Source organism: Phragmites australis, chromosome 19 (assembly GCF_958298935.1).
Source record: "Phragmites australis chromosome 19, lpPhrAust1.1, whole genome shotgun sequence".
In the NCBI taxonomy this organism is placed as follows: domain Eukaryota; kingdom Viridiplantae; phylum Streptophyta; class Magnoliopsida; order Poales; family Poaceae; genus Phragmites; species Phragmites australis.
Genome location: NC_084939.1, coordinates 1,381,417 through 1,393,168, shown reverse-complemented (window position 1 = coordinate 1,393,168; position 11,752 = coordinate 1,381,417). Strand labels below are relative to the sequence as shown.

At 42.9% G+C, this 11,752-nt stretch overlaps 2 protein-coding genes across 2 annotated transcripts; both read left to right on the top strand.

The window, feature by feature from the left end:
- The first annotated feature begins 3,342 nt into the window (after nt 1-3,342).
- Nucleotides 3,343-5,956, top strand: LOC133900956 (uncharacterized). The gene is made up of 11 exons (XM_062342253.1): nt 3,343-3,500; nt 3,641-3,849; nt 3,953-4,041; nt 4,356-4,412; nt 4,505-4,613; nt 4,695-4,796; nt 4,870-4,934; nt 5,170-5,276; nt 5,377-5,441; nt 5,516-5,570; nt 5,664-5,956. The coding sequence occupies exons 1-11, from the start codon at nt 3,440-3,442 to the stop codon at nt 5,822-5,824; spliced, it is 1,080 nt and encodes a 359-aa protein (XP_062198237.1). The 5' UTR covers nt 3,343-3,439; the 3' UTR covers nt 5,825-5,956.
- Nucleotides 5,957-9,545: 3,589 nt separating this feature from the next.
- LOC133900599 (dirigent protein 1-like) lies at nt 9,546-10,320 on the top strand. The gene has a single exon (XM_062341791.1). It carries the CDS (start codon nt 9,566-9,568, stop codon nt 10,070-10,072), a length of 507 nt encoding a protein of 168 aa, XP_062197775.1. The 5' UTR covers nt 9,546-9,565; the 3' UTR covers nt 10,073-10,320.
- Nucleotides 10,321-11,752: the final 1,432 nt, after the last annotated feature.

Genomic DNA, 11,752 nt, shown 5'->3' with positions numbered 1-11,752 from the left:
TGGGGGCAACGTGGCCTAGGACGTTCCGTCTTCATTGTAGTCTTCAGCTTCCTTGATTTTCATGTAGCCTTCTCCAACTGAGCAGTATTTATTATTGAAAATAGCAAGTGTGAGTACATATTGTACTCCACAAGTATAGTAAAGTATGACATGAGGGCTTAAGTCAAGAAAAGGTTAGACACTGGTTTACTGCACTAAGCAACCTTAACCTATAACTCCCTGAATCAGACATCTTATTTACTAAGTGTGAAGACACAACTTAAACAGGAGAAATAGCTCATCGAATTCCATCCGACTACCAAACTCACTAGATATTCCATATCTGGCTATCATAACTCACTAGATAATCCCATTACCTGGTTACCCGACCATCCATACCAAAACCCTGATCCCAACTAATCAAGAAAAAGTCCAAGCCGTTCTTGACCGTGAGCACGGCTGATCGTTCAGTTGTATACTCTGCAGAGTTTACACACTTTACCCACGAGTATTGATTCACATTTTGCTTCACACTTACGGGGTGTAGAGCCGGGATCTCACTACAAGCCCTTTACAAAGCCTTTACAAAGCGCCTCCAAATCCAAATACACCCACTAAGGTTTTACTGCTAACAGGGATTCCATCCACTGCAGAGGCCCCCTCTTGTGCCACTCAACTGTCCATTGATGCATACATAATAAGGAGAACATCTAATTAATTGGCCAGGCTGTATCCATATAAGCCTTGTGGTTGCGCTATTCAGCCAAGTTACAGGCTTCAAGAATCGGTCCTTAAGACCCCACATAGGAACAAACACATTCACATCGTGCGGCACAACACATGCGCCTTCATGCATCATCCACATAACAACCATCCTGTTAGGATCCCTATTCCATATTACTATGAAAGATTACCATACACAATTCATATTGCATAATCGTTAGCTAAGTTTAACTTCTAACCCAACCAGGACAGCGACTAGCATATCTACCATTTTCTTCCCATGACTCATCAACGGCGACAAAGATATTCAGACAAAAGCTAGTAAACCCTATTCACAGAAGTTTTCAATTTAGACAAGTATGCAATAAAGGATAAATAACTAACATAAATTCTTAAAAAAAAGTGCAAGATGTTCAAGGACACTTGCATTCTCCGAAGCATCAGCTCAGTGTTGTTGAAATCTTGATCTTGAATATTCTCGAACGGCTCCGCGATAGAATCGTCTACACGCGGAGAGAACAACACACTAAGAGCAAGCGTAAAATGAAGCTAACGCAACAAACAAACGCGAAGGCTGGTTAGATTACAATTTTAGAAAGATTTGGATGCAAGAATCACCCAAATCGGAGCTATAACGTGAAAGCTATGGCTAAACAAATTTTTAAACAGCTACCAACAATGAAAACTATTTCTCTAGAATTAAACCTAATTTTTAAAAGGCTTAAAATATTTATTTAAATTATTCTATAATTAAAACTAATTTTATTTACAACAAAACACATTAAAAGAATTTATTTTACTAAAGAAAACATATTTAAAACATTATTTGAATTAATATAGATTTTCTAAAACTATTTTCTAGCTAAAAACATTTATTCTTAATATTAAAACTATTTTTTGAATTAAAACCGAATTAAAACCTACTAAAAACATTTATTTAAAACATAAACTATTTTCTGGAATTTTTCTAATAAAAGAAAACCTATTTTCGGATTAAATCTATTTTGTGAATTATTTTTCTAAAGAAAAACCAAATTACTGCACAATGATGACGTCATCAGCTGAATAGGCTGCTGACTGGACTATGGAAGGCTGACTGGACTTGCCACGTGGGACAAAGACGCTGACGTGACGCGCTGGCATGACTTCACATAAACCTAGTCATAAAAAAGGACATATGGCGCTATCTTATTGGCTAGCGAAGAGGCATGCCCCTGATCTAATCTTGGCCCTGCACGCGGGATTGTATGGCGGGAGCTGGGTCTACCTCATAACCGGTGGCGAGCTCTGTCAGTGGCGAGCTCAGACGGCGGCGCACGGTCGAAGAAGAGATGAAACCTCGTTGCAGGACCCGAGCTTTGATAGCGGGCGGCGGAGGACAGTGTACGGTTGACGGTGAGTCCGTTTGATGGTTTGGACGGAGTCAAGGCGGCTCGAGGTGTCCTGGCGGCGTCGAGCTTCAACTGCGAGGCTTCGGCGGCAGCTAGAGCTTCGTGTAGTGGATGAAGCTCGACGACATCTGGTCAAGGACGTCGAGATGCGGACGAAGAACGATGTCGCGCACTCAAACAGCGCCGGGGAAGGCTCGAGTTGCACGACGACGACGAGGGAGGCTCGGCAGAGTCCGATGGCGTCTCGTGAGCTCTCGGGTGGGGGGAAAACCGATAGGATTTGAGGGTTGGGGCGTGGTGGAGCAAAGAGGGGCTCGGCCGGGGGTCGGGGCGTGGTTTTATAGAGGGAAGGGGTGGTTGCGAAGAGGGAGTGGGGTCGGGGTGTGCGCCGGCAAAATCGGATGAGCAGCGTGCGACGGTTGCGGGAGAAAGGGAAAGAGACTGATGTGCGGGGTCTATGCATTAGACAGAGGGGAAAACGGGCGTCACATTGTACTAGTCACATATTGCGGTCTTCGCTCTGTTCATTCCTTACAGGATCCGTTGCTCCGCGTTCCTAAACATTTTCAGTTGCGTTACACATTACACATTGCAACATAATGGAATCAAGAACAGAACATGAAGTTTTGATCTTGCAAACGAGCACATAATGAAGGACAGACCCAAAGCAAGACACACAACACAAAGTCATGGAACCCAATACCACTGATCCGAGATAGTTGTGCAATTTTCTCTCTCTAGTTTCAGATCAACACGACCTGGCCGCTGAGGCTACACTCCACCCATGGCGAGTTCATGGCCTTCAAGTACACACTCACAACAGACTCCGAAGCCGTCTACGACAGTAAGCAACAACAAGTGCATTGCCAAGATGTTCCCGTTTTCATGCCGTTAGCTTTGGTGTCCTCTAATATCTAAAGTAAAAACTTTTAAAAAAGATGAAGTAGGAAGTCGTTTGCTTTGGCTTAGGCACTGACAACAACCTTGTTACTAACTACTGTGCAATTTCCTTTGGTCCGCTGCAGCACACTAACACTGTATATACACAATGGCAATGAAAACTTTCAGCAGCTAAGCAATGCATCACACAGAGTTGTGAGGATTGGCCATGGTAGCAGCCATATCCAGTGCATCTTGAATGAATTCTCATTCAAGATTGGCCATGGTAGCTAAGCAATGCATCACACAGACTTGTGAGCTTCTGATTGCCCATGAGCCGCACGAATCTTGATGCAAAACACAAGCACAGACAGAGATACGGATTGGGTGTCTTGACTGTCTTCTGTCTTCTCGCTCGGCGGCGCAGAGGAGATGAGAGCAGCAGAGACGAAGCAACAAGAGAAGAGATGGCCATGCCCACCTTCCACCTCGCTCCCGACCTGCCGCCCGTCTCCCGCCTCTGCTTCGGTCCCGCCTCACCACCCTCTCTCTCGTCTTCCGTTCTCTCTCTCTCTCTCTCTCTCTCTCTCTCTCTCTCTCTCTCTCTCTCTCTCTCCGGTGGTGGTTCTGTGCTGGCTGACTCTGCTCGCCTGTCGCTGTTCTTGCAGGGACGATGACGATGGGGGAGCAGAGCGGGGCGGCGTGCTCGCTGCGCCTTCTCGACGCCGCCTTCGACGCCGGCGTCAACTTCTTCGACTCCGCCGAGATGTACCCGGTCCCACAGCGCAGTGTCACGCGCGGGCGCAGCGAGGAGCTCCTCGGCCGCTGGCTGCGGGCCCGCGGGGCCCCGCGCGACCAAGTCGTCCTCGCCACCAAGGTCAGCGCCTCCCCTTCCCCTCGCCTTTTGCTAGCTAACTAGTTAGCTTCGCTGTATGCGATTTCGTGCTGCATCTGATGCTGCTGCGTTGGGAGGAGGACAGGTCGCCGGGCCGTCCGGCCAGATGACGTGGATCCGCGGCGGGCCGACGTCCCTGGATTCGCGAAACATCACAGAGGCAATCGATGATAGGTGGTTAATTACTAGGCTTTGCTGTGCAGTTGTGCTGCAAACTTCATACCGTTCTCGTCCTCTGATGCTTGTCAGTTTTGTTTCTTGGTCAGTGGTCAGTTTGGTAGTCTTTTGGGTAATATTTAGTCAGAAAGCTTGTCACTTTCGCTTACTGTTATTCTGTAATGCTGACTACATAGGAGTATATAGTCACTTAATGATGATATATGACAGCAGTGGAGGAGGATTCTTGAAAGAATTGTTTTGCTTGGTTGGTCAAGAGCTCTTTCTGCCTGTATCTGATGTGTACCATGTTTCTTGTTGGTCTTGTGCAGTTTGCGCAGGCTGGGTGTGGATTACATCGACCTCTACCAGATACACTGGCCCGATCGGTCTCTGGCTTAGCTTATGTTCTTACCTCCCATTTTATGGTTCCTGTTTTCTGCATCCTGAAGTCTTAACCAGGCATGGTCTACTTGGACAGTTACGTGCCTATGTTTGGGGAGACAGAGTACGATCCGAGACGCCAGTACGCGTCTGTTCCAATAGAAGAACAACTAGAGGCTCTTGGAAGAGCCATAGATGCTGGCAAGGTATGCCATGGAGGATTTTTTTTTTTTTACTTTCCATTTTAATGGGAATGTTCAGACAACATATTTATGAATTGGTGCTAGATCAGGTACATTGGCCTTAGCAATGAAACACCATATGGCCTGATGAAGTTCCTTCAGCTGAGTAAAGATTTTCAGTTGCGTTCTAAGCTACTGACAGTGCAAGTGAGTAGTGCATCAGATTATAATTCATATGTTTAGTACCGGATCACTTCCCATGCTTCTCCTGTTTCTGCAGAACTCATACAACTTGCTGTGTCGAAATTTTGATTCTGGATTGGCAGAATGCTGCCATCACGAGGGGTATGCACCATATAATAACATAACCCTGTAATTGGCCTTTGTCTTTAGGTAGCAGTTTTTAGTAGTGACGACTGACAACTGACAAATATTGCCATTTTACTTTCAGAAAATAAAAGGCGTTGCCATCTAGTGTCTACTTCTCATTAATGATGATATTTGTCAAAATGCACTCAATTTTCACTCATTTTGTACAATCTGTTTCTGAACTTTTGGTGTTGAACTATGAAATTTGCAGAATCAGCTTGCTGGCTTACAGCCCAATGGCAATGGGTATACTTTCTGGAAAGTATCACACATCTGATGACTGCGGCCCACCAGATGCAAGGATGAATCTTTTCAGAGGTATTAATTTCTACATACTGAATATGTCCATAGCCTGCTCCCTTACTCTTTTTATTTCAGAGTTGTACCTCCGTGTCATTAGTATTCCTCCTGCCTGTAGGGAGATACTCTGAAGGCGAATCCCGATACAAACTTCAGAGCCCCAAAGTGAAAGAAGCTGTGAAGGTGCGAAGATAATTTGTATGGTGTGGAAAATCCTTATTCAACTGCTTACACAGTAAATCTTCTTTTTATTTTAGGACTACACACATATTGGTGCTAAATATGGCATTTCTCCAGCAATCCTAGCGATTGGTAAGTTACCTCATCAATTCTGTTATATGTAAAGTTCCGTTCGCTAACCATTAATTGAAGATCCTTGTTTCTCCTGTTGATGCTTTATTTCAGCGTTTGTCTTGAGACACTCCCTTGTGGCATCAGCTATTTTCGGTGCTACTAAATTATGGCAGCTTGATGAAGTTCTTCAGGCTGCTAGGCTCCATTTCCCCGAGGAATTTCTTGCTGAGATCAATGACGTTCATGCAAGATACCCTAACCCTTGCCCATAACATTCCTAGTACGGATCATTTTATTTTTGCTGGTTGCAATGTCCATGTAATTGGATGGAGCAACAATTGTCATTCTTTCTAGCCTTGTCAATGTTGTCATGAAAAGATATGAATAAACTGTTTTACCAGTCATATTACGCCTCTACTCTTACTCTTACTACCCTTGTGATCATTAACTCAGCATGTTGAGTTCCAGCATTGTCTTTTTTGAGGCAGATAAACTGTGTTTGTTCATTAACTGCGGGAATGAAATGTCAGTAACTAGGACAGAAAGAAAAGACACACTTCTCTAGTTGCGGAATGCCGGAATCGTGATATGTGCATACTAGTCTCCTTTATGCCATCAATATATTCAGCTCTTGGAAGATAGTGGTAGAGAACTACGATGTTCATGCATGCAAAATATTCAAACTTTTTCGGTAATCATTTGTATGATCAGTTTGATCAATTAATCTCAACGAAAATAAAATCAGCGTACAATGAGTAAACATAGACATAAGTTGGGCGTACTGAAGAGATTTACGCACAAATATATGATAAATTATATGTTTCTGGAAAAGAAACTAAGGATTACATTTATCTCATTTTCGCAACATTCCTTCTGATGCACAGTCCACTTGCTACAAAAGGCTTATAAAGACTCTTAAAAGAAATCAAGTGTCGGATCCCTATTTTAGATTTTTGTTGTGCATCTCGTATCAATTTATGGACCAGTAGCTGATACACACATTTTTAACATAATAGCATCATAGTTATACTTCGATTACATTACAATACCATAACAGTCTTATGTAAGGATTACAATACTTACAGCAGCGTGGAGGAATCGACGGCAGCGGTTGAAATTGGGGGAAGAACAGGGAAGGGCCCGATAGAAGATAGGAAGAGCCAAAGAGGGGAGGCTAGATTTTAGGAATATGTTTTATATTTTTAGGGAAGAAGTAAAGTTCAAATTTGAAAGGAATTCAAATTTGAACTGCAGACAAAAACTCCAAATAGAAATCCAAGAAAATCCAAAAATGCAGAATGTGAACTTTGTGCAAGTTTTCGAATTCACAAAATTAAATTTGGTGTGAACTCGAACTACTTCGATTAGCTTCAATTGGAATTGTTGTAAAGTTTTAAAAATTTCAAAATTTTAGTGGTTTTTAAATGCTGCCAAAGCATAGGGTGTTACGTCAAGCTACAAAGACCTATCAGGAATCTTGAAAGAAATCAACAATCTTGTTTTCAAGCTATTAATTTCAAAGCTAAAACTTTGTTAAACTGCCTTTGTGGAGCACATTTGATCTCATTTGAGTTGTGCTCTTCTATTTTACTTGGATCCAGGGGTGTACTGAAACTTTGAAACCGACAAAACCAAACCTATTCCCAGCATCCACCACAGCAAGGTATCATCAGAAGCACTCCTAGTTTGTCGCAATATACACATGGAACAATGGAGTATTTTCTTTGGATTGCTCCAATATCTCAAATAGAATGCAATTTATATTCAGGAGATTCATCTAATCTCTATGGCAAGCGCCAAAACGAGGGAACGGCCATAAGAGATTATATAGAGCAAGCTGTTTAAAAGCCTCCATTCATGTGCATGGTGTGTAAGACTCTCAGCTCCTTCACTCCCAACAACTAATATCAGGTCATCCTACTGCCATGATTTTTTTTAGAGAGAAATCCTACTGCCATGATTAGTTGGTATTCAGTGTATATCATACTTAATATGTGCTCTGATGAGTCAGCTACTTATGCATGAGATGCATTGGTCAGTGTATATCATGCCTGCTGTGTTATCTGCAAATGCCAAACCCCCTACTCAAAATAGATCATGAATTTGTTGTTACAATCAGCTGACCACTCATAAATTCATGGATACGATATGAGAAGTGAAATGATAACCTAGCTGGGACGCCCTAAAAACAATCAGGACCACTGACAATGCATAAGTTGAAGATCACTGACTGAATTACAAATGTAGCAATGTACTGCTCCATTCATTTACCCTTCTGATGAACATTCGGTTTCGTTTCATGCTTCCATAAGGCTGATTGGCTGAAAACTGAGCCGACTTCAGAGCTGGGACTACTGACTGTAGATGAACAGATTGGGCTCTTTCCATGTGGTTCCTGAGATTGATACCGCCTCTCCATGTCACCACTGATTGATATCGTACAAAAGTTTCAACCAAGAAAGCTGATGAACATATCTTTATTTAACAGTTTACTGTCGAAACAAGGCTGGCGCAGCCCAAGTTAAGATTCACATGTATAAAAAGGCATGGCTATTGAAACAAATCCTTTTGATTCTTATCTTCCTAGTAACGGTAATTAATTCTTGTCAACAGGACTGCAGGGTGACTCTTTGTGACACCACACACCAGTGGCCCTTGAAACTTGAATGCGAATAGGATGCTATCAGTAACCCAATGGGCCATCAGGCCTCACCAATGACAAGTTCTGTAACATTGTTGTTCGCAAATTCATCCAGTAAAATGTATTATGTCTTTGGGTTTGCTCTAATATCTCAAAAAGTGTATAGACTGTAAAATAAGAAAAGATCGTCTTTTCTCTCCCGAGTTTAGCCACCAACAAGGTAACCTGTGCAAGGTCAATTGATCATACAGAGTAGGGGAAACACTTCCAATGATCATGTACGTATATAGTGTCAGCTCCTTTACCCTCAAAACAGCTGATAAGATCATCCTGTTGCCATGATTGACCTGTCATCCAGGGCAGATCATGCTCTTTTATGGTGCACATTCACTACGTTGTGGCTTGTGAGCAACCTTCCTGAAAGAGGCATTAATCATTCGTTAATCAATGTTGATCATGCTTGTTGTGTTGTCCATAACTAGAAATGCGAAGACATTCACATGGATCATGGTAAAACACAACCTAAAATGCTTTGTCTATTGCTTGAGTCACAGTCATTTCACCACTGCAAGTGTTTTTCGCATAGTATACTTACACAGATACCTGTTCGTAGATCTTGCCAGTTTGTACAAGCAATGCAACTAGCTCTGTTCATTGATGCTGCACCAGCAGCAACGCACCGACAGTCCGACACCCCTACACCAGGACCATGGAGAATCAATGGTACAGAACAGAAATGTCCACTGCATTCTGAAGACGACGGATCAACCGTTCATTTGTTCGATTGTGTCTACACACTGGATGGGTCTATTCTAGTCGATACAGATATATTGAACAATCATCGAGAAAACATGTGTTTCTGTACGAAGAGAGGCATAGCAAAGATTTTTTTTTTTAGCCCCCGGAAAGATGACAGGCACAGCAAAGATCATATCACCATAATACCGTTATCAAGAACAATGACCAGAAAAGGACCGATGGCGGCTGTTGAAAAACATCCAAACGAAGTTTGGAACGATTTTGAATGCTTGGTAATTCTGTGAGAGGAACTAGATTCTGAAATACACTTGAAAAGAGATGAAATTAACTTAGTTAATTTTCTGAGAAAAATGTGAACTGAAACAGACAATAGATGTGGAAAATCGAATTGGAAAAAAAATGACCAGTTTGCTGATTGACATTTCCAGTTGCTAGTAATAAAATGCTGAGTTTTTTTTTAAAAATCTTGCACTATGTTGTTTTTCCCTCAACCAGCAGAATTTAACTGGCTGAGATTTTTTTTCTCCACCTGCTGCTGCTGCTGCTACAGTATATATATAGAAAGGCATAGTAGACTACAGCTAAAGCATCACAGCTCTCTCTCACTCGTGCCATGGCTTGTTGCAAGCTCTACTCCATGCTGTTCGCCGTCGCGGTCGTCCTCGCTGCCGGCCCTGCATCGCGGCCCGTATCAGCAGCGTCCGCGCACCTCCACTTCTACATGCACGACGTGCTGACGGGCCCGGCGCCGACGGCGGTGCAGGTGCTGAACGGTCCCCGCGGCCACTTCGGCGACACGATCGTGATCGACGACGTGCTGACTGAGGCCGCGTCGCCGTCGTCGTCGGCGGTGGGGCGCGCGCAGGGCCACTACATGTGGGCGTCGACGGGGAACCCGGAGCTGCTGGTGACCATGAACGTGGTGCTGACGTCGGGCCCCTACGCCGGCAGCTCCGTGACCGTGGTGGGGCGCGACGACATCGGCGCGCCGGTGCGGGAGCTGTCGGTGGTCGGCGGCACGGGGCAGTTCAGGATGGCGCGCGGGTACGTGCTGTGGAAGACCGTCAGCCTCGACCACCCCAACGCCGTGCTCGAGCTCGACGTCTTCGTCAGCGCCTGAGCTGCCTGCCGCGCCATGCATGGACGCTGACTCAGCGCGACAGCGGCCTGCGTGGGGCGCTCCCTCGTCGACACGTGTCGTACCGACAATAATTAAGCTTCTAATTGTACTGTCAGTGACAAACTATATATATGCTACGCATCTATGTGTAATGTTATGTGATCGACCTAACATAAGTAACATCTTTGTAATAAATAATCAATTGGATCAACATCCAATCAAGTAATAACAATCAATCTTTGTATGCATCAATGGTCGTATATGGCTATTTTTGGTTGCTTCGCGCTGGTAAGTTGTTTTGTTCTGGGGCGAAAGGAGGCAGAATAAAGGCAAAAAAGATTATGTGTTGCTAAGAAAATATTGTAATACGTATATTATATTAACCTTTTTCTCTTTTCGCATTTAATCCCAAGTGAGTTCCCCAAAGGGACCTTATATTATTGGACATATCACAAGTTGAACCGATTCGGCCAAAACAGACAGGGGCATTTTAGGGAAGTTTTGTATCCGTAGAAAAATTATGATTAGCCTAGCAGACACGCCCCTGGCATTTTAAGGAACTCATTTAAGAACAAATAAATGAAAAAAGAGGGTAAAAATAAGATGGGAGAATCTGGGAAATGACATTTTAGAAAGCATGAAAATAATAGAGTCACGTATTCATAATTTCACTGATCTGGGTGTACTTTAACTGCAACGTTTTGAAGTGGCATATATCAAACTTTGCCAATAAATAAGTTGTGAAATTTTACATGCAGCTTTGCCATTGAGTCTTGGATCATGAATAAATGATCCACATATCCCATCATATGCATGAAATGCAGATTGAGTCCACGGAAAACAGTGGTATTACTTCTTCACATCATGTCGAAGCAACAGCGAGCTCGGCTCGACTTCTTGCCGGCTTTTTTTAAAAAGAAAGCTTATTAACTCTTATAGTCATATCAGGTGATCTAATACACAAAAGTTCACCTTAGACTTTTGCATATAAATGCATGCAGCCAAACACATTCAACAAAGTAAAGAGGGACAACACTATATCAAAAGAAAACAGGTCTTCCAAAAGTCAATTATGGTGGCGGAGCTTCAATACGAAGATTAGACTGCCACCAAAATCAGATATAGAGCTCACTAGCCACTCGCTCCAGGTGTGTACATCCAAATGTAATTAATTGTTGATGTTTCTATCGTTGTAGCACCGATCACGTATGGAGCTAATATGTATAAGTAAAAATAACATGTAGAGGGGAAGAATATTTTCTTTTGTTAAAGACAATGTCATTCCTACATGACCATAACAACCAACAAAACGAGACCGCCACCACCAGTATATTAGCTTTCAAATTTTTATTAAGACTATGAAGCCAATTTCCAAATATGTTCGGTGCACTTCGTAGTTGGTATAAATTTGATGCCACATGGACTATAAACCATGCAGAACGAGCAAAGCAACACTAAAAAAAAAGATGCTTAATTGTCTCCGGTTTATGACAAAAGCAGCACTTCTGATTACCTTACCATTATCTTTTAATTAGATTATCCTTTGTTAGTAATACACATGCACGTAAGTACCAAAGGAAGATCTTAATTTTAAATAGTACTTTTAGTTTACACATCTGTCTGTACTAAATAGGCTGATCTCTATATACGAGGGCCTTATAGAATGATTTGACAAAGAAC

Coding starts and splice junctions, on each gene's coding strand:
- LOC133900956 (XM_062342253.1), top strand. CDS start 3,440: ATGGCCATGCCCACCTTCCACCTCGCTCCCGACCTGCCGCCCGTCTCC. Junction 3,850..3,952: donor AAGTCGTCCTCGCCACCAAG/GTCAGCGCCTCC, acceptor GGAGGAGGACAG/GTCGCCGGGCCGTCCGGCCA. Junction 4,413..4,504: donor CAGATACACTGGCCCGATCG/GTCTCTGGCTTA, acceptor CTACTTGGACAG/TTACGTGCCTATGTTTGGGG.
- LOC133900599 (XM_062341791.1), top strand. CDS start 9,566: ATGGCTTGTTGCAAGCTCTACTCCATGCTGTTCGCCGTCGCGGTCGTC.